At 43.6% G+C, this 23,352-nt stretch overlaps 1 protein-coding gene across 2 annotated transcripts in view; it reads left to right on the top strand.

Moving 5' to 3' along the window:
• Positions 1–23,352, top strand: part of vegfc (vascular endothelial growth factor c) — a 175,019-nt gene that overhangs the window by 66,767 nt on the left and 84,900 nt on the right. For both annotated transcript variants that reach the window (XM_060926576.1, XM_060926577.1), the window contains exons 3-4: positions 1,035–1,225; positions 22,284–22,423. In XM_060926576.1, coding sequence (XP_060782559.1) covers positions 1,035–1,225; positions 22,284–22,423 — 331 coding nt within the window. The remainder of the gene's footprint in view (positions 1–1,034; positions 1,226–22,283; positions 22,424–23,352) is intronic.

The raw sequence follows: 23,352 nt of genomic DNA, 5'->3' as shown, positions 1-23,352 counted from the left end.
CATACCAAATATTGACTTTGCATTTATTCATTTATTATGTCTTACTGATTAGAATAATAATCATAAACCTTTATTTGTCACATGCACACTTCAATTCATCCTCTGCATTTAACCCATCTGAAGCAGTGAACACACACACACCCAGAGCAGTGGGCAGCCACACCAGAGCGCCTGGGGAGCAGTCAGGGGTTCGGTACCTTGCTCAAGGGCACCTCAGCTCAAGGCCGCCCCACGTCAACCTAACTGCAATTCTTTGGACTGTGGGGGAAACCGGAGCACCCGGAGGAAACCCACGCAGACACAGGGAGAACATGCAAACTCCACACAGAAAGGCCCTCACTGGCTGCTGGGTTCAAACCCGGAACCTTCTTGCTGTGAGGCGACCGTGCTAACCACTTACACCACCGTGATTACTGTTTATAGTATTTTTTTTTAAACTTGAAATATTTCATTTCCTGACTTTTTAAGCCATACAGTATTTCTGTACATGTGATAAAGACTCTTGTACAGGACTGGATGTTATAGCAGCTGTAAACAAAACAGTCGCTCCTTCACCAGACTCCTAAAGATAATAAGAAACGTAGTTGATCCTGAAAATGTCGAGGTAAAGTTACAGCTTTACGTCCGACACCGGAGACTCGTCATTCCAGAAATGTTAATGTTAAATAAACATTATGTCCTTACAGAAAACATCACCGTAATAAGCATCAGTGATGATGCTTTTCTTTATTTATTTACTTTATTTCTTTCTTTCTTTATTTTCTTTATTTCTTTATTCTTCATTTAATCGTGTGTGGTGTGTTGTATGATTGAAAAATTATAAACATCTGATGACCAAATTGACTCAACAACTATGAACTACATTAATGATTTCAGGACTGAATATCAGTTTAACATTTTTGTAGCGTCATCACAAATCAAGAATGTAAAAAAAAAAAAATTACTATTTTTTTCCTTTTTTTTTGAAGAAAAGGAAATAATATAATAATCTAACGCTTTTCGTCTTCCTGTCTGGCTGTCTCCTCGTGCAACAGGTATTGAGGCAGAGTGGAGAAAGATCCTGTGCATGCCACGCGAGGTGTGTTTAGATGTGGGGAAAGAGTTTGGGGCGGCGACAAACACCTTCTATAAACCCCCGTGCGTGTCTGTCTACAGATGTGGAGGCTGCTGCAACAGCGAGGAGCTCCAGTGCATGAACATCAGCACCTCCTTCATCAGCAAAACAGTGAGTCTTAGCATGGTGTGTGTGTGTGTTTGCTTTAGGCCTGCCAGAACAAATCCAACATCATATTGACAAATTTTAAAAGTTTAGCTTTCACGCTCCACTTCGGTCCACTTTTAGTCTCATCTCATCTCATCTCATCTCATCTCATCTCATCTCATTATCTGTAGCCGCTTTATCCTTCTACAGGGTCGCGGGCAAGCTGGAGCCTATCCCAGCTGACTACGGGCGAAAGGCGGGGTACACCCTGGACAAGTCGCCAGGTCATCACAGGTCCACTTTTAGTCATCAGATGCAATACGTCCAAACATTTTCTGCATTAATAAATAAACATGAATAAATAAGTTTAAGACAATCATTCTGCTTCCTTGTTTTGAGAAAGTAATCAACAGCATGTTGATGCGATGATGCGTAGTTACTGTTCCCACCCTGATGTTGATTATTTTCCAATAATGGCCCATCGCTAATGGTTTTATTCCCCTTATACCTCAGTAACTTCCCAACTATTGCAATTCTTTATTTATTCATGAACAACTCGTCATGCTACAGTATTTAGATACAATTTCTCTTCATATCAAATGTTGTGGAATGACAGCATTCCGCCGCACTGTGTTAGAAAATCATGCATTGTACATTTCATCTAAACAACTCACATAACACGTAGTTAATGTCGATGTTTACTCGGTCTGTATCAATATAACATTACAGACATGAATACAATGTGATAAATTATGACAGGTCATTGTCGGAAAAAAATATATAAATACGGAGCTGAGGGATTTAAACACTGTTTATTTTACTCCGATGATGATGTCAGTGACGTTGAAACGTCAGTTTATAATATCACTAGTTTTTTATTATTAAATGTATAACAAAAGTTATTTTAATCAATGAGGGAGGAGGTAATATTCCATGAAAAAAATCTAATTTACAAGAATTTCACAAAGTAATAAATTAAAAAAAAAAAAAAAAAACCTCAGATATTCTCTGAGTTGACAGTCATAAATTCATCTCATCTCATCTCATCTCATCTCATCTCATCTCATCTCATCTCATCTCATCTCATCTCATCTCATTTTCTTCCACTTATCCGGGGCTGGGTTGCGGAGGCAGCAGTCTGAGCATGGAAGCCCAAACTTCCCTTTCCCCAGACATCTCAGCCAGCTCCTCGGGAAGAACACCGAGGCGTTCCCAGGCCAGCCAAGAGACATAGTCCGTCCAGCGTGTCCTGGGTCTTCCCCGGGGCCTCCTCCCGGGGGGACATGCCTGGAACACCTCCCCAGGGAGGCGTCCAGGAGGCATCCGAAAGAGATGCCCAAGCCACCTCAGCTGATTCCTCTCAGTGTGGAGGAGCAGTGGCTCTACTCCGAGCTCCTCCCGAGTGACTGTGCTTCTCATCCTATCTCTAAGGGAGCGCCCAGCCACCCTGCGAAGGAAACTCATTTCGGCCGCTTGTATCCGCAATCTTGTTCTTTCGGTCATTACCCAAAGCTCATGACCATAGGTGAGTGTCGGAACGTAGATCGACCGGTAAATCGAGAGCTTCGTCTTTTGGCTCAGCTCCTTCTTCACCACAACGGACCGGTAAAGCGACCGCATCACTGCGGAGGCTGCACCGATCCACCTATCGATCTCACGCTCCATCCTTCCCTCACTCGTGAACAAGATCCTGAGATACTTAAACTCCTCCACTTGAGACAGGACTTCTCCACCAACCTGAAGAGGGCAAGCCACCCTTTTCTGGTCGAGAACCATGGCCTCGGACTTGGAGGTACTGATTCTCATCCCAGCTGCTTCACACTCGACTGCAAACTGCCCCAGTGCATGCTGAAGGTCCTGGTTTGAAGAGGCCAACAGGACAACATCATCCGCAAAAAGCAGAGATGAAATCCTGTGGTTCCCAAACAGGATTCCCTCCGGCCCCTGGCTGCACCTAGAAATTCTGTCCATAAAAATTATGAACAGAACTGGTGACAAAGGGCAACCCTGCCGGAGTCCAACATGCACTGGGAACAGGTCTGACTTACTGCTGGCAATGCGAACCAGACTCCTGCTCCGTTCATACAGGGACTGGACAGCCCTTAGCAAAGAGCCCCGAACCCCATACTCCCGAAGCACCCCCCACAGGATACCACAAGGGACACAGTCGAATGCCTTCTCCAGATCCACAAAGCACATGTGGACTGGTTGGGCAAACTCCCATGAACTCTCGAGCACCCTATGAAGGGTATAGAGCTGGTCCAGTGTTCCACGACCAGGACAAAAGCCGCATTGTTCCTCCTGGATCCGAGGTTCGACTATTGGCCGAATTCTCCTCTCCAGTACCCTGGAGTTAACCTTCCTGGGGAGGCTAAGAAGTGTGATTCCCCTATAATTGGAGCACACTCTCCGGTCCCCTTTCTTAAAAAGAGGGACCACCACCCTGGTCTGCCACTCCAGAGGCACTGTCCCCAACCACCACGCGATGTTGCAGAGGCGTGTCAGCCAAGACAGCCCCACAGCATCCAGAGACTTGAGATACTCAGGGTGGATCTCATCCACCCCCAGTGCCTTGCCACCGAGGAGCTTGCAAACCACCTCAGTGACTTCAGCTTGTGTAATGGACGAGTCCACCTCTGAGTAATCAGCCTCCGCTTCCTCAATGGAAGACGTGACGGTGGGATTGAGGAGATCCTCGAAATATTCCTTCCACCGCCTGACAATATCCCCAGTCGAGGTCAACAGCTCCCTACTCGCATTGTAAACAGTTTTGGCAGAGTACTGCTTCCCCCTCCTGAGGCGCCGGATGGTTTGCCAGAATTTCCTCGAGGCTGACTGATAGTCCTCCTCCATGGCCTCACCGAACGCCTCCCAGTTCCGAGTATTTGCCTCCGCAACTGCCCAAGCTGCAGCATGCCTGGCCTGCCGATACCCGTCAGCTGCCTCAGGAGTCCTGGAGGCCAACATGGCCCAATAGGACTCCTTCTTCAGCTTGACGGCATCCCTTACTTCCAGTGTCCACCACCGGGTTTGGGGACTGCCGCCCTGACAGGCATCAGAGACCTTGCGGCCACAGCTCCGAACAGCCACGTTGACAATGGAGGCAGAGAACATGGTCCACTCAGACTCAATGTCCCCCACCTCCCTCGGAAGCTGGGAGAAACTCTCCCGGAGGTGGGAGTTAAAGACCTCTGACAGAGTGCTCGGCCAGACGTTCCCAGCAGACCCTCACCATACGTTTGGGTCTGCCAGGTCTGTCCGGCTTCCTCCTCCGCCAGCGGATCCAACACACCACCAGGTGGTGATCAGTTGACAGCTCAGCCCCTCTCTTCACCCAAGTGTCCAAGACATAGGGCCAGAGATCAGATGAAACGACAACAAAGTCGATCATCAACCTCCGACCTAAGGTGTCCTGGTGCCACGTGCACTTATGGACACCCCTATGCTCGAACTTGGTGTTCATTATGGACAAACCGTGACTAGTACAGAAGTCCAATAACAAAGCACCACTCGGGTTCAGATCTCCCAGGGACTCCAAGAAGGCCGGATACTCTATGCTGCTATTTGGCCCGTAGGCACAAACAACAGCAAGAGCCCTTTCCCCAACCCGAAGGCGCAGAGAGGCGACCCTCTCGTTCACTGGGGTAAACTCCAACACATGGTGGCTGAGCTAGGGAGCTATAAGCAAGCCCACACCAGCCCGCCACTGCTCACCATGGGCGACTCCAGAGGAGTGGAGAGTCCAGCCCCTCTCGAGGACCTGAGTTCCGGAGCCCAAGCTGTGCATGGAGGTGAGCCCGACTATCTCTAGCCGGTACCTTTCAACCTACCGCACAAGCTCAGGCTCTTTCCCCCCCAGCGAAGTGACATTCCATGTCCCAACAGCTAGCCGCTGTGTTTGGGGATCAGGTCGTCGAGGCCCCTGCCTTCGACTGCCGCCCAATCCACACTGCACCGGCCCCCTACGACTACCTCTGTGGGTGGTGAACCCACAGGAGGTCAGGCCCACGTCACCACTTCGGGCTGAGCCTGGCCGGGCCCCGTGGGCAAAGGCCCGGCCACCAGGCGCTCGCATACGAGCCCCAACCCCGGGCCTGGCTCCAGGGTGGGGCCCCGGCTGTGCCATAATGGGCGATGTCACTTAATTTATAAAGTCATAAATTTATGAGAGAAAAAAAAACACCTTAGAAATTCTGAAACTAAAAGTCACAAGTTTACAAAAAAAAAAAAACCTCAGAAAAATAGTGTTGGCAAAATACATGCCCTCTGGATGTATAACTCCAGTTCAGAGCAAACTGGAAAAAAGTGTTACACACTGTGAAAAATGTAATAAAAATAGAATGAGATAATGTGCAAGTCATGGAAACTCTATATTTCATTGAGAATTGTACAAAGACACCATGTTAAATGTTGAAACTGAGAAATTTTATTTTATTTTTTAAAATATCTGCTCATTTTGAATTTGATGTCAGCAACACGTTTCAGAAAAGTTGGGACAGGGGCGTGTTTACCACTGTGTTGCATCACCTCTACTTTTAACAACACTCTGTAAACGTTTGGGAACTGAGGAGACCAATTGCTGTCGTTTTGAAAGAAATATTGTCCCGTTCTCACCTGATATACAGTTTCAGTTAATCAACAGTTTGGGGTCTCCTTTGTCATATTTTGTGCTTCAAATGTTTTAAATGGTCTGGTCTGGACTGCAGGCAGGCCAGTTTAGCACCCGGACTCTCTTACTACAGAGCCATGCAGTTGTAATATGTGCAGAAAGCGGTTTGGCGTTGTCTTACTGAAAGAAGGAAGGCCTTGCCTGAAAAAGATTTTGTCTGGATGGCAGCATATTGCTCTGAAACATGTATATATCATTCAGCATTAATGACGCCTTCCCAGATGTACAAGCTACCCATGTCATGTGCACTAATGCCCCCTCATACCATCACAGATGCTGGGTTTTGAACTGTGTACTGATAACAAGCCGGATGGTCCCTCTCCTCTTTAGCCTGGAGGACGTGGTGTCCATGAGTTCTAAAAAGAATTACTACTTTTGATTAGTCAGACCTCGGGACAATTTTCCACTTCGCCTCAGTCCATCGCAAAAGAGCTTGGGCCCAGAGGAGGGGGCGATGTTTCTGGATATTGTTTATATCTGGTTTTAACTTGCATTTGTGGATGCAGTAATGAAGTGTTTTTTTCACACACGATGGTTTTCTGAAGCGTTCCTGAGCCCATACAGTGATTTCCACTACAGACACGTGTCTGCTTTTAATGCAGTGTCTCCTGAGGGCCTGAAGATCACAGGCATCCAATGTCAGTTTTCAGCCTTGTCTCTCGCATACAGAGATTTCTCCAGATTCTCTGAATCTTTTAATGATATTATGGACCATAGATGATGTGATCCACAAATTCTTTGCAGTTTTACACTGAGGAACGTTATTCTTAAATTGTTGCACTGTTTGCCCACGCAGTCTTTCACAGAGCGGTGAACCCCTCCCCATCTTTACTTCTGAGAGACTCCGCCTCTCTGGGATGCTCTTTTTGTACTCAGTCATGTTACTGACCTGTTGACAATTAAACCAATGAGGGGTTTTTGTTGTTGTTGTTTTAACATTGCATAACTTTTTCAGTCTTTTGTTGTTCCTGTCCCAACTTTTCTGAAATGTGTTGCTGACATCAAATTCAAAATGAGCATATATTTAAAAAAAAAAAAAAAACAATAAAAATTCTCAGTTGTCTTTGTACTATTTTCAATGAAATGTAGGGTTTCCATGATTTGCAAATCTTCACATTCTGTTTTTATTTATGTTTTCTACAGCATATTAGCACCCTTAGGCGATGCCATAAATTTCATATATTAGCACCCTTAGGTGATGCCGTAAATTTCATACTCTCTAAGACAAACACTGCAAGGATGTTATGTACATGTTTGTTTTTTTTAAACCCAAATCCTCTTTAGACCCTTTTTATTAAATCATCGTGTATATTTATTTTTGCAAATCAGAGCCTAAATTGTTTAAGGACCTAAAATTAGAGTGTGGTTTTTAAAGGAATTTGAAATTTGTTTGTTTTTAGTTTTCTCCATTTTGGCTTCATTTTAGTTTAGTCTCCTTTAGGTATTACGCAAAATCATTTTGATATGACAAATAAAACTAGCTGCTAGATTTGTTTTTGTTGAAAGGTTAAGGCTGAGGTTAGAGTGACGTGTATGAAATCACTGTTTTTGGCGGCTCACGTGTCAATGGGAGGTTTGTGTAGTTTAGCAGAGTGTGTGTGTGTGTGTGTGTGTGTGTGTGTGTGTGTGTGTGTGTGTGTGTGAGAGAGAGAGAGAGAGAGAGAGAGAGATTTGGAATCAGACCTCATTTCAGCAGGACTAAATTCCTCTCCTGCTTTGCGAGTGTCTTGCTTGTCTCTAAAGAGTATAAATGCGTGTACAGTGAGTTCAGAACAAACCGCAGGACAGCTGATGGAGTTCTGTGTCGTATACTTGTTTGGCATCGTCTTAAACTGTGATGTAGATGTAGACTCCTGGATTAGCAAGGGATGATTTTAAGGGGTCACAGCTCTGAGTGATTAGTAGCTAGGTCTCCCTTAAATAGTCACTGGTTTGGGTGGCCTGAGCCCACGGAGCAGCGTAGGTTCCATCCTGTCATTTAAATAAAGATGCTATGCTTTGTCTTTAAAGTACAGATTTGTTCTTTAGAGATTAGTAAGTGATACTTTCCTTTCTTCTGAACCACACATCAGAGGAATATCTGTAAATCTACAACCATGACATAAACCCAAGTTTTCTCAGTGCAATTCCGAAAAACTAGATAGATGCTGTGACTAAAGTCAGAGTGATTTACGCTCGTGCTTACAAACTGGGACATCTGGTCACTGTACCCTATAGATACGGAATGGTAAAAGATATAGAATGACATGTAGTGAGGGAAAAAGCCTGTTTTTCATGGATCATTCCGGATCAGTGATCCAGATCAGCACCAAAAGTCATCGCAACTTAATTCAGCGCAGAGGTATTCTTCATGTGAAATTTGGTGATGAATGGTTGAAAACTGAGGGAGAGATAGCGTCCTAAAAACATTACAATAATAATAATAATAATAAAGTAGAAACATCCTGAGTGAGAGTAACAATTTGCGCTACCGCTGCTAGCGCAAATGAATAATACTGATACAAATTGGATTTTTTTTCATACATACAATTAGCAAGTTATATTTTTGAGTTAAGGTTTAAGCCCACTTACTGATATTGTGTGTGATATTAATCAAATATACGATGCACTGAGAGGTTGAAATTATGGATTCTCTGAGGTTGAAATTATGGATTCACCGAAGAGAATCCATAATCCCCGGTGCCTCTCAGTGCATGGTATATTAGATTTATATCCTTCATCAAAAAATTCCAAACTAAAAGTGTTAAAGTGCATATCACAGGTAAATTCAGGAGCAAGATCAATGTAATTCTCTTATTTTATATTAAACTTTGGTCAAATATCTGTCACATTTTGCATTTTGTGCAATTTTTTTACCTTGCGCAATACCAGAAAAATTCAGTTGAAATCAAGCCGTTTGAGGCGAATTGGTCCGCCTCTGAAAAAACTTCCCGTTTGGATTTCCTGGCAAACATTGATTTTCGTGACGTCACGTGCGGGACGCCTCCTTCTGAATCCTACGTCAGTGCTGGTTTGTTTATGAGAAAACGACCTGGTGGTTTTCTGCAAATTTCTTCAACGTTATCACGTAATTATTAAAATGGTTAACAGATGTATCGTAGGAGGGTGTCACAACACCAATCATGATGGGATTAGTACTCATCGTTTTCCAAAAGACCGGACAATGAGAGAGAAATGGGAGCGCTTCATGCGAGGCACCCGGAAGCCGAGGACCAAAGCAGAGCCGAGAAAAAGACCAAGAAAATCGGCGATTCACAAGTCGACCGTTGCCAGGGTAAGAAATAAGAGAGACTATACTCTAAATTAGATGTTCTTGTATTTGTGTGGTACACGGATAATGTTATTTATTGACACACACAAAAGTAAACAACACGCAAGCGCTAGGCAATAATACACTTCACATGTATCAAGGGATATGCGTGTCAGGGCTTGAGATCTTGGGACCTGTCAAACACATTAAATGTATATACAACCCTGCTTAGCCGATTCCATGTGTGTAGCTTATGAAATCTTTCTCCGGCAGTAGCCAGTACTCTTCTAAATGAAGAAATATATAAATACTAGTGCTGTCAAAAATGTCGCGTTATTAACGTGTTAACTTGACTCAATTTTAACGGCGATAATTTTTTTATCGCGAGATTAACGCTCTGTGACATGATGTAGGTTTTTCATAAGCTTTTGAAACTGCCAGGAACTTGGAACAGAGACTTTGCTTAGAAAACCAATAGCAGCTAGACTGTAACGCCACGCCCCACACAGCCAGAGTCCTCTGCCCCCCCCCAAAGAACCAGCGCGGGCAGGGCGCGCTAGTAGAGATGGGATTTATGGCTCTTTGATGGGATCCGCATCTTTGTGATCCGTTCTTTGAAAAGAGCCGTTCAAAAGACTGGCTCATTTGGCTCTTTTTAAATATTTATTCAGTTTTAAGAAGACAGCGTCTAAAGAAGCCAGATCCCTCTGAACTGTAAACTCAATGCTATCCCAGAAATCCTTCCTGTAATATGCAAATTTGGCCGCCTCTGATTGGACAGCGCGACGCATCAACCGGCAGAAAGTGTAAAAGTACAAAATGTGTTAAGTGAGCTGAAACAGTAAAGATCAGATTCAATGCAATATTTATCAACGAACAACGGAGATTAAAAAAAAAAAGATGGATAATTCAACAGTAGATCATTTCACTCATGGTTCTCTTGCTAGCCCCGCGCCGGTGCTCGGCTTAGGTTTCACTTTGCAGTGGCTGTGTGAAGACGTATTATGCTTTGCAATAAAAAAAAAAAATTGGTACAAAGCAAGCCCATGCACTTTTTTTGCTGATAAGAGAATTACAATGTTTATGTGACAAAAATGTGCGATTAAATTGCGATTAATCGCGAGTTAACTATGACTGTCGCGACATTAATCGCGATTAAATATTTTAATCGCTTGACAGCACTAATAAATACATAATAGTAATTAGAAAAAATATGATTTATGTAACAATAGATAGATGAGCATTGATACATGAATCCATGGGTTTAGAAGCTCAGGCGACAATTCCATATTTCAATGCAAAATCGCTCGCTGCTAAACTTGGTCTACACAGGCTGTGCACTGAACCCATGCAAGCTCTCTCAGCCTGCTGGCGGTTCCGCAGGTGACGTCACGAATCTGGCTCCAGACTCCCTTGGGATTTTTCCAGATGTGTTTTGTTATTTTATTTTTTTCTGCTGTAGACATGAATGTGTAAAGGGACATACTTTCATATAAAAAAAAAAAAAAAAACACGAAATTGGTCCAGGATATGCACTTTAAGATTGAATCTTGGCATAAACTCACTGGAGGCAGCCATGTTTGTTGTTTATGTCAGCGTGACCTTCGACCTGCACATGTGTAGTGTACCATGCTATCGCTTGCCTCATGAGGCATGATCATGATATGTAAATCTACACACACAGAAATGCTCACGGAACCACAGCTGTGACTCGAGCTGGCCGTGTAGCTTGAAATTGTGACGTCAGTTCATGGTATATCCAGGATATACCATGACTGACTCACACCATATCCATCTTTTTTTTTTTTTTTTTTGACATCACAAGATACATTGCTTAATTAGTGGTGGAACTATTTTATGTCATGTAAGCCATCCTTGGCCAATCCCTACACAGGAATTTTTTGATGAGGGATATCAACTACAATATACCACAATATACCTTCCTGAGAGTATTGCGGATATCACGAGCACTTTTAGAACATTTAAACTTCATGCTGAACAAAATAATTAAAATAATCAAAATCCTCATCTTGATACATTTCTTAATGCAGTTCAATACCAGAACAGCGTCTGTTCTACAGCATCGCATACGACAGAGCACGCTTTATTCATTATGACCAGTGAGTACAGATGTTATACCACATGACCTCGCATACAGTCCTACTTTTCCATCAAGGCAGTTTGAGTGCCAGTTCAGAACCAGTGCCTGATCTCGAGCCAGTTCTTTGTGTTCTTTGGTTGACAGCCAGAAATCCAGCTATTGGCCAGGAAAGCAGGTTTGAAAGCAGCACCAACACTTTGTTAGTCTAATACCAAGAACCGTTTATGTCAGGGGCTTGGGATGGAATTATCATGACCAACTAAAACATTGTGACCACTATTTATAGTGTCTACTCTGTCCAATCCAAAGAAGCTTCAGTATCGATGTGAAGTTGAAGCAGTAGTGGTCCATGGAGGAACTGTATTGTGCTTGGTGCTGGTATTGCGAGGAAAATGGAGATGTGTACAGATGTATGTATACTTATTACTTACTTAAGCCTGTGGTTCCAGAGAGCAACACAGGCCACTGACAATCCTCCTCCACTCTGTCTTGTTCTGTGCTTCTTTCTTCAACTGCTTCCAGGGTCTCTGTTGTTGTGTTCCATCTCCAGGTATTCCGGGGGCAACCTCTCTTTCTTTCCCCCTGGGGGTTCCACCATAATGCCTGTCTTGTGACGTTGTTCCTAGATTTCCGTAGGGTATGGCCAATCCACTCCCATTTTCTTCGCTGTATTTGGATTACCATGGGTGTTTTTCTTTTGTTCTTGTCACCAACTGTTTATTGGCAATCTTTTCTGGCCACCATATCCTTAGGATCCTACATAGGCCTCTGTTGACAAAAGCCTGGATCTTCTTTAGGTGTGTTTTTGTTGTTTGCCAAGTTTCTGCCCCATACAACAAAACTGATTTCACGTTTGAGTTGAAGATCCACAATTTTGTGGAGGTCAAGAGTGGTTAACCCAGCAGTTTGCATGCCTGCCTCTTGACCAGGAGATTGTGAGTTCTACTCACAGTCAGGTCATAGCAAAGACCATCATAGAAATGGTACCTACTGCCATCTGGTGAGGCATGCCACAATACAGGTGTGAGTAGAGAGTCAAACTCTTGTGGTTACCAGAGGACTGCCCCCTCCCACTGTAACCCTGGCTATGTAATAGGCGAGAGGCCGAGAGCTATAAAAACAGAGATCGGTGCCGCCCAATGCAATGTGCCTTACAGGTGTATACAGTGATGTAATGACATAGCTCTGTGGTGGCTCTGTATCTCATGGAAAAGCAAACTGGTTCTTAGAAGGTTCTTATGTTGAAGCAATTCTGAATTGGCATGAGCACCAGCTCAGAACTAGCACCTACTGTAGTCCATGTTGATGGAAAAGGGGGTAACACACGCCTAAAGCTTGGAGAATCTCTAAAACAGAACAGAGAGAGAAGAACAATGTCAGAATGCTGTGAGGGAGTTTTAAAATGACCCAAACATCCAATTATCCTCAATATGTTCAGTACTGAGTATTAAACTCCAACCCCCAATGTATGTGGCAAGGCATTCAGGTCATCAGCGACTACAAGTCCAACAACCCTTCCCTCCTATCCTCTGATATCTCCTTTCTCAACAAGCTCAACAATTTCTATGCTCGGTTTGAAAAGGACAACCAGGAGTCTGCATCCAGGGCAAGGCTGACTACAGACCACCAACCCTTAACACTCTCCCCCACTGATGTCAAAGCAGTGCTGAGCAGGATCAATCCACATAAAGCTGCAGGCCTTGATGGCATCCCTGGACGTGTGCTCAGAGCATGTGCTGAGGAGCTGGCGGGGGTCCTGACGGACTTATTCAACATGTCTTTGGCCCATGTTGTCATTCCAACCTGCTTCAAGACCACCTCCATCGTGCCAGTACCAAAACACTCCACTCCAACATGTCTCAACGACTACCGTCCAGTAGCACTCACCTCCATCATTACAAAGTGTTTAGAGCAGCTGGTCCTGGCACATCTCAAATCCTGTCTTCCCCCCACCCTGGACCCCACCAATTTGCCTACTGCAAGAACAGGAGCACAGAAGATGCAGTCTCCCTAGCACTGCACTCTGTCCTCTCGCACCTGGATAATGGCAACACATATGTCAGAATGCTGTTCATAGACTTCAGTTCAGCATTTAACACTGTCATCCCCTCTAAGCTCATCACCAAACTCACAGATCTGGGCATCAGTGCTCCCATCTGCAACTGGTTGTTGGATTTTCTAACCAACAGGCCTCAACATGTTGGTTTAGACCATCACTGCTGCTCCACCCTCATCCTAAACACCGACGTACCACAAGGCTGTGTGAAGAGCCTGTTCCTCTACTCCCTTTTTACTCATGACTGCAGACCTGTACATTACACTAACACCATCATGAAGTTTGCGGATGACACCACAGTGATAGGCCTCATCAAGGACAACGATGAGTCAGCCTACAGGGAGGAGGTGGACCGCCTGGCTGTGTGGTGCAGCGAGAACAACCTGCTGCTCAACACCAATAAGACCAAGGAGCTCATTGTGGACTTCAGGAGGAACGCTGACACACACACCCATCCACATCAATGGTGCAGCAGTGGAGCATGTGACCAGCTTCAAATTCCTGGGGATCCACATCTCGCAGGACCTCACCTGGACAACCAACTGCTCCAACTTGGTTAAGAAGGCTCACCAGTATATCTTTTTCTTGAGGACTCTGAAGAAAAACCACCTCTCTTCAGACATCTTGGTGAACTTCTACCGTTGTATCATCGAGAGCATCCTAACCAACTCTATTACAGTGTGGTATGGGAACTGCTCTGTCTCGGACCGGAAGACATTGCAGAGGGTGGTGAAGATTGCCCAGCGTGTCGTGGCAGTCTCACTTCCTGCTATTGAGGATGTCTACAGGAAGCGACGTCTCAGGAAAGCCATAAACATCAACAAAGACTCCTGCCATCCAGCACACAAACTGTTCACTCTCCTGCCCTCTGGAAGGCGATACAGGAGCCTTCGGACCAAAACCACCAGGTTCAGGGACAGTTTTTTTTTCCTTCAGCTGTCTCACTGCTGAACTCTGCCCCCCCCCCCCCACGGTCCCGCCCTCCACACAGACACACACACTCAACACCCCCGCCCCCAGCAAACTGAATTGACTTGAACTGACTTCATTGCACTATCATTATTTGCACTACTGTTTATTCATACCGTGTTTTGTATATACTGCAAATATCTATGTATCATACCATTGCACTATAGTAAATTCATATTGCACATTTTTAACATACTGTAAATATATATCATATCATTATACCAATCCATACCCTGTAATTCCTGTACATTTATATTTATGTATATTACACTTATGTTATTTATTGCTATGCACTTCTGGTTAGATGCAATCTGCATTTCGTTGCCTTGTACCTGTGACATGTGCAATGACAATAAAGTTGAATCTAATCTAATCTAATCTAATCTAATCTAAATTCTCAATGACTAAACGATGCAGGAGTGTCACAGCTGCATGCATCATCTCGCTCAAAACTCGCTGGTGAAAAGTTACACACAGAGCATCCATCCATCTATTATCTGTAACCGCTTATCCTGTGCAGGATCACAGGCAAGCTGGAGCCTATCCCAGCTGACTACGGGTGAGAGGCGGGGTTCACCCTGGACAAGTCACCAGGTCATCGCAGGGCTGACACTTTTAGAGACACACAACCATTCACACTCACATTCACACCTGCGGTCAATTTAGAGTCACCAGTTAACCTAACCTGCATGTCTTTGGACTGTGGGGGAAACCGGAGCACCCGGAGGAAACCCACGCAGACACGGGGAGAACATGCAAACTCCGCACAGAAAGGCCCTCGCCGGCCATGGGGCTCGAACCCAGAACCTTCTTGCTGTGAGGCGACAGTGCTAACCACTACACCACCGTGCCGCCCCCACACAGAGCATGTTTATCAAAATTAATGTTCACACACAAGTGCCTATGAGTCACGTTCAGCAAATGAGCAAAAAAACATTGCCGTGATTGATTATTTAAGAAGCGGTTCATTTCAGGAGAACATGCTGATGCTTGGCAGCGTAATGCTACAGTAATGTAAATAATTTAATAAATATACATAAGCCGTAATATTGTCATTCCTATTTCATCAACAATCATGCAGCCATCATTAAACCACTTCAGTACCGATCACAAATCACAAGATGTTTATTTGGTGCCCAAAGCGTTTACTGGGGTTTTAAACATTTAGCAGTTTAATGTTGGCTGTATTTATTAGCTGAGATATGATTTTGACATGATTTTTGACAAAATTACCTCCACAGGAACAATCGTTCATGGATGAACCCATTACATACAACCTTCTACTGAGCTACGGGACCACTTCCTAAAAGCAAATAAAACACTGGACCTGAATTATGGCGTAAAATTATGTGTTTATATTTTTCATTACCAAACCAAACTAAAACCTTGATCCATTTTCCCCAAAGTATCAGTAACACTGTTTTACTTCATGCTCATGTGTGTATGTTGAACAGCTGTAAATCAGCTGTAAATTACCAGGCATGTGCATGGTAGAGCAGAGCTGATGTATATTTAGCCATGGCCACAAATCTCCATCAAAGCTCACAGAGCGCTGAAGAAAAAAATAAAAGTAATTGTAGTGATTCAGCTATCACAGATGCACACTAACTCTTCGTTCTTATACAGGGTGCCATTACTTTTATCCATTACATTAACAGCATTTAGCAGATGCTCTTAGAGCGACATACAACAGACCCAGAGCAGCCTGGGGAGTAGTTGGAGGTTACGGTAGGTGCCTTGCTCAAGGGCACGTCAGCCATTCCTGCTGGTCCAGGGAATCAAACCAGCAACCTTTTGGTCCCAAAGTTGCGTCTCTAACCGTTAAGCTTCCCGAACAGTTAATGGGCTTCCTCCATATGGCTATCCTAACTTAATGGCTAATCTTCAGTGTGTGATTTATACACCACAGCGTCATCCGTGTATAAAATCACAGTACATTATATGATCTATTTAAATCAGTTGAGTTTCCTTGTATGTAAATGTATGCACTTACAGTATATGATCGGAACTTACTGGATTTTCACAAATATCTTTCACATGGCTTGTGTAAACACCCATGTAAGGATTTACAAATACGTTTATTGATATCCAGTACAATAAAACAGCCTGTAAGTCCCAGCTGGACGTCTTTTTGGCTGAAAACTTACCACTACAGTTATTTGTCAAATCCATGGGTACAGTGGTGCTTGAAAGTTTGTGAACCCTTTAGAATTTTCTATATTTCTGCGTAAATATGACCTAAAACATCATCAGATTTTCACACAAGGCCTAAAAGTAGATAAAGAGAACCCAGTTAAACAAATGAGACAAAAATATTATACTTGGTCATTTATTTATTGAGGAAAATGATCCAATATTACATATCTGTGAGTGGCAAAAGTATGTGAACCTTTGCTTTCAGTATCTGGTGTGACCCCCTTGTACAGCAATAATTGCAACTACACATTTCTGGTAACTGTTGATCAGTCCTGCACACCGGCTTGGAGGAATTTTAGCCCATTCCTCCGTACAGAACAGCTTCAACTCTGGGATGTTGGTGGGTTTCCTCACATGAACTGCTCGCTTCAGGTCCTTCCACAACATTTCCATTGGATTAAGGTCAGGACTTTGACTTGGCCATTCCAAAACATTCACTTTATTCTTCTTTAACCATTCTTTGGTAGAAGGACTTGTGTGCTTAGGGTCGTTGTCTTGCTGCATGACCCACCTTCTCTTGAGATTCAGTTCATGGACAGATGTCCTGACATTTTCCTTTAGAATTCACTGGTATAATTCAGAATTCATTGTTCCATCAATGATGGCAAGCCGCCCTGACCCAGATGCAGCAAAACAGGCCCAAACCATGATACTACCACCACCATGTTTCACAGATGGGATAAGGTTCTTATGCTGGAATGCAGTGTTTTCCTTTCTCCAAACATAACACTCCTCATTTAAACCAAAAAGTTCTAGTTTGGTCTCATCCATCCACAAAACATTTTTCCAATAGCCTTCTGGCTTGTCCATGTGATCTTTAGCAAACCAGATGAGCAGCAATGTTCTTTTTGGAGAGCACTGGATTTCTCCTTGCAACCCTGCCATGCAGACCATTGTTGTCCAGTGTTCTCCTGATGGTGGACTCATGAACATTAACATTAGCCAATGTGAGAGAGGCCTTCAGTTGCTTAGAAGTTACCGTGCGGTCCTTTGTGACCTTGCCAACTATTACACGCCTTGCTCTTGGAGTGATCTTTGTTGGTCATCCACTCCTGGGGAGGGTAACAATGGTCTTGAATTTCCTCCATTTGTACACACTCTGTCTGATTGTGGATTGGTGGAGTCCAAACTCTTTAGAGATGGTTTTGTAACCTTTTCCAACCTGATGAGCATCAACAACGCTTTTTCTGAGGTCCTCAGAAATCTCTTTTGTTCGTGCCATGATACACTTCCACAAACATGTGTTGTGAAGATCAGACTTTGATAGATCTCTGTTCTTTAAATAAAACAAGGATGCCCACTCACACCTGATTGCCATCCCATCGATTGAAAACACCTGACTCTAATTTCACCTTCAAATTAACTGCTAATCCTAGAGGTTCACATACTTTTGCCACTCACAGATATGTAATATTGGATCATTTTCCTCAATAAATAAATGACCAAGTATAACATTTTTATCTCATTTGTTTAACTGGGGTCTCTTTATCTACTTTTAGGACTTGTGTGAAAATCTGATGATGTTTTAGGTCATATTTATGCAGAAATATAGAAAATTCTAAAGGGTTCACAAACTTTCAAGCGCCACTGTATGTTTGGAAGATGTTTGATTTCATTCGGCTCAGAATCCTTCATGCAAATGAATCTCCTGCCTCCAAACAAACCCTCCATTTTATTTCCTTCCTCTATAAACCCAGCCTGCTTTGTGTCACCGGGTCCATGTAACAGACAATTGCGATTTTTTTTTCCTTCATCTTGTTCCACTTCTTCTTCTTCTTCTTCTTCTTCACACTCGCCAGACACCTGTGTCTGCTTAACCCCTTCTCTGTGCTACTTAAATGGATCTCGGGTTACGTCTGACCCTTGTGTCACCTGCTCCAGACAATACACAGTCTCCGCCAGCTGTAAATATCCCACTAAAAGTGCTTTTATTTTGGAGAGTGATCCAGGAACCACTTGGTAAAAGTCGTTACAAAGGAATATCGTCTAGTAAATGTATAAAAGTGTGTGTTTAAGTGCTTTCCAGGAATACAAGCCTTCTTCAGGTCACGACCTCATCTGTTCGCCTTGCTAACTGTTCTTGATTAACAGTAGGAGTTAATCGGCATTTAGAGGGCTCGTCTTCTTCTACTGCTGCTTCTTATTCTCTTTAGCCTCCTTATTAAAGTCCAACTGTGGGCTTACCTACAGTGGTGCTTGAAAGTTTGTGAACCCTTTAGAATTTTCTATGTTTCTCCATATGACCTAAAACATCATCAGATTTTCATACAAGTCCTAAAAGTAGATAAAGGGAACTCAGTTAAACAAATGAGAGAAAAATATTATACTTGGTCATTTATTTATTGAGGAAAATGATCCAATATTACATATCTGTGAGTGGCAAAAGTGTGTGAACCTTTGCTTTCAGTATCTGGTGTGACCCCCTTGTGCAGCAATAACTGCAACTAAACGTTTGCGGTAACTGTTGATCAGTCCGGCACACCGGCTTGGAGGAATTTTAGCCCGTTCCTCCGTACAGAACAGCTTCAACTCTGGGATGTTGGTGGATTTCCTCACATGAACTGCTCACTTCAGGTCCTTCCACAACATTTCCATTGGATTAAGGTCAGGACTTTGACTTGGCCATTCCAAAACATTCACTTTATTCTTCTTTAACCATTCTTTGGTAGAACGACTTGTGTGCTTCGGGTCGTTGTCTTACTGCATGACCCACCTTCTCTTGAGATTCAGTTCATGGACAGATGTCCTGACATTTTCCTTTAGAATTCACTGGTATAATTCAGAATTCATTGTTCCATCAATGATGGCAAGCCGTCCTGGCCCAGATGCAGCAAAACAGGCCCAAACCATGATACTACCACCACCATGTTTCACAGATGGGATAAGGTTCTTTTGCTGGAATGCAGTGTTTTCCTTTCTCCAAACATAACGCTTCTCATTTCAACCAAAAAGTTCTATTTTGGTCTCATCCATCCAAAAACACTTTTCCAATAGCCTTCTGGCTTGTCCACGTGATCTTTAGCAAACTGCAGACGAGCAGCAATGTTCTTTTTGGAGAGCAGTGTCTTTCTCCTTGCAACCCTGCCATGCACACTATTATTGTTCAGTGTTCTCCTGATGGTGGACTCATGAACATTAACATTAGCCAATGTGAGAGAGGCATTCAGTTGCTTAGAAGTTACCCTGGGGTCCTTTTTGACCTCGCCGACTATTACACGCCTTGCTCTTAGAGTGATCTTTATTGGTTGACCACTCCTGGGGAGGGTAACAATAGTCTTGGGCCCTGTCCACACGGCAACGGATTCAGGTGAATCCGATACAATTGTTTATCGTTTCGGCCTGACGTCCACACGGCACCGGCGTTTTGGGTGCCCCAAAATGCAATCTTTTGAGAACGGGTTCCAGAGTGGAAAGATCTGGCAACGTTGCCGTTGCGAAGTCGTCTGGGTGAGTAGAACGGATTTGTTTACGATGACGTCACAACCACATGACTGTGAGTGCTTCACGCCGGGTAGAAGTGTAACGAACTCGATGCGAGTTGTCAACAAATCCTATAACTTGGTTCATGAAACGCGCTTACAAAATATATTCACTGTGAATATTTATTGTGTAATGGTGCAAAGTGTGTGAGAGAGAGAGAGAGAGAATAGCCCTTAGGGCAGAGTCAATCTCGCCAGCAAAAATAGGGAAAAAAAGGAGCGATCTCACCTCTTCAGATGTTGGTTTAAGTCCTACAATACATTCCTCAAAAAGGGCGTAGAAGAACAAATTAATCCATCAACGTGTAGCATTCATTTTATTCCGGACCATTAAAGACGCCGCCTTCTGCGTAGAATCATACGTCATCCTCGCCGCCATATTGGATGGGTCAAAGCGGAGAATAAAGATGCCTCATTCATGTGCTGCATTTAACTGTACCAACAGGTTTGCTGTCCAAACGAGATCACATGGGATTACCTTTCACAGGTGAGACTGGAAAAATACTTTTCACTGTATTTGGTCATTATAACGTAATTTTACGAACAGATTTTTCTGACTTTGTGGCTAATATGAAGTCTCGCGCATAATAGTTTATGCGCATGCGTCCTTACTTCTTCTATTGTTCTGGTGTCTCCGAAGGGACCGTCTTACAGCGCCCCTAGAGGTGTGGCATGTGTATTGCATCGTTTTCAGCAAGCGTTGCGTTGCCATATGGACCTGATATTTTACTGATCGTTGCCCATTTGGACGCGATATTTTTTTAAATAACATCTCGTTGCCGTTGTCGTGTGGATGTAGCCTTGAATTTCCTCCATTTGTACACAATCTGTCTGACTGTGGATTGGTGGCGTCCAAACTCTTTAGAGATGGTTGTGTAACCTTTTCCAGCCTGATGAGCAACAGCGCTTTTTCTGAGGTCCTCGGAAATCTCCTTTGTTTTTGCCATGATACACTTCCACAAACATGTGTTGTGTAGATCAGACTTTGATAGATCCCTGTTCTTTAAATAAAACAGGGTGCCCACTCACACCTGATTGTCATCCCATTGATTGAAAACACCTGACTCTAATTTCACCTTCAAATTAACTGCTAATCCTAGAGGTTCATGTACTTTTGCCACTCACAGATATGTAATATTGGATAATTTTCCTCAATAAATAAATGACCAAGTATAATATTTTTGTCTCGTTTGTTTAACTGGGTTCTCTTGATCTACTTTTAGGACTTGTGTGAAAATCTGATGATGTTTTAGGTCATATTTATGCAGAAATATAGAAAACACGAAAGGGTTCACAAACTTTCAAGCATCACTGTATTTCTGTTTTTGTAAGAAGCACCAAAGAATCCTGGTAATGAACCAACCCCCTGTAGTGAGGTATGGAAAACCAATAGGAGGAGAATTGTCCAAGAACTAAAATAGGGGTTTGGGGACTTGTAGAGTTTTTATTCGTACAGTATTTATTTTGCTGTCAAATCCATCAAGGGTGTCCGAGGCCTCAGTAAGTCTTCATCATCAATACTCATTCTCTACTGGGTAGAGTGACGTAATACATGTAAGATAAGCAATATGCTAACAATATTGCATGCTATCAAACCAAATTAATGTAACCTGCTAGACAGGAATAGAATACATGTTCTTATTCCGTCGAAGAAGTGTCTCATCTCATCTCATTATCTCTAGCCGCTTTATCCTGTTCTACAGGGTCGCAGGCAAGCTGGAGCCTATCCCAGCTGACTACGGGTGAAAGGCGGGGTACACCCTGGACAAGTCGCCAGGTCATCACAGGGCTGACACATAGACACAGACAACCATTCACACTCACATTCACACCTATGCTCAATTTAGAGTCACCAGTTAACCTAACCTGCATGTTTTTGGACTGTGGGGGAAACCGGAGCACCCGGAGGAAACCCACGCGGACACGGAGAGAACATGCAAACTCCGCACAGAAAGGCCCTCGCCGGCCACGGGGCTCGAACCCAGGACCTTCTTGCTGTGAGGCGACAGCGCTAACCACTACACCACCGTGCCGCCCCAAAGAAGTGTCCTGTATCTATAATGATCGTTAATATTTAACTGTTAAAAGGTAACTGTCATAGCCATTTTTCAGGCTCGTCACTTATCCACACCTTGGAAAACAAGGGAGCTGGAATTTCTGTCTATTTTCACTTCCAGCACAAAACACACATGCAGCTTTTTGTTCATATTTCTTTTGCTTTGGGATCGTAACAGTAATGTCTGATTATTTTATTACTCTTCCTTATATTTGATGAAACTCTATTTATGTATTTTGCTTGCACATTCCCTCATGCGTGAATGGGATCTTTTTTATTGTTCTGTTGTTTTTGTCATTTCTGCAGCTGTTTGAGATCACAGTCCCTGTGAAGCAGCCTCCCAAGCCAGTCACCATCAGCTTCGCCAATCACACCTCATGCAGCTGTTTGTCCAAGCTGGACGTGTACAGACAGAAACACTCTATCATCCGACGAGCTCTGCCAGAGTGAGTTTCCTCTCTATTATCCTGCTCATATTCTCCTGCACTCGGCACCTCTGTAACCCAATACCTGTCTGTAATAAATCAGACCACGCTCTATAAACGGTGTGTGTTAACCTTGGAACGTCATCAACACGTCAGGATTTTAAGATCAAGCTAAAATCTTTTACAGACATTAAAGGCAGTTATTGAGCATGCTTCGTTAATTAGAAGCATTTCTCAGAGTGTCGAGCACAAAGGATGATGAATTGTGGCCGCAGCTCAAGGGACGTTTACAGAAGATCAGATCTCCATCTGAGCACAATTTGCTCCACACTCCTAAAGTGTGCTTTGGCTCTTCAGGCTCTCGATGGAGTTGAGCTGATATGGATGTGTGTATTTTGGATGGTGAAGATCTCAGTGGCGCACGGTAGCACAACACAGTAGAATTTTAGATTCATTTCTATGGCCTCATGCAATGCTTCCTGTGAGGACGTTTCAGTCAGGCTTTTAATGAAGTTACCATACAGATACTGATACTTAAAGGAAAGGCTTGGCAACAATAAAGGTGTTTTGCTCTCTGAGAGAGGTTCAAGGGTTCTTTCGGGCGCTTTCACACTTATTAGTCCATTTGTTGAGTCCAAATCAGAGTGCAATCGATACTTTTGGTTGGTTTGCCGATTTGCTTGGATTCACACTGCAAATCATGAAATAAACCAAAGGCTGAAGGACTGAAACCACTATCACAAAATTCTTTCATTTGTTCGTCAGAAATATGGCAAGCACAAAAGAAACAAGCATGGAGGGGGCGTCGTGGCTCAGGTGGCTAAGGCGCCATACCATAAGTCCGGGGACCTGGGTTCGATTCTGACCCGAGGTCATTTCCCGATCCCTCCCTGTCTCTCTCTCCCGCTCATTTCCTGTCCTGTCTCTACACTGTCCTATCCAATAAAGGT

This window comes from Neoarius graeffei, chromosome 7 (genome assembly GCF_027579695.1).
Source record: "Neoarius graeffei isolate fNeoGra1 chromosome 7, fNeoGra1.pri, whole genome shotgun sequence".
NCBI classification, from domain to species: domain Eukaryota; kingdom Metazoa; phylum Chordata; class Actinopteri; order Siluriformes; family Ariidae; genus Neoarius; species Neoarius graeffei.
The sequence above is the reverse complement of the archived record's forward strand: the minus strand, read 5'-3'. Positions and strand labels throughout refer to the sequence as shown.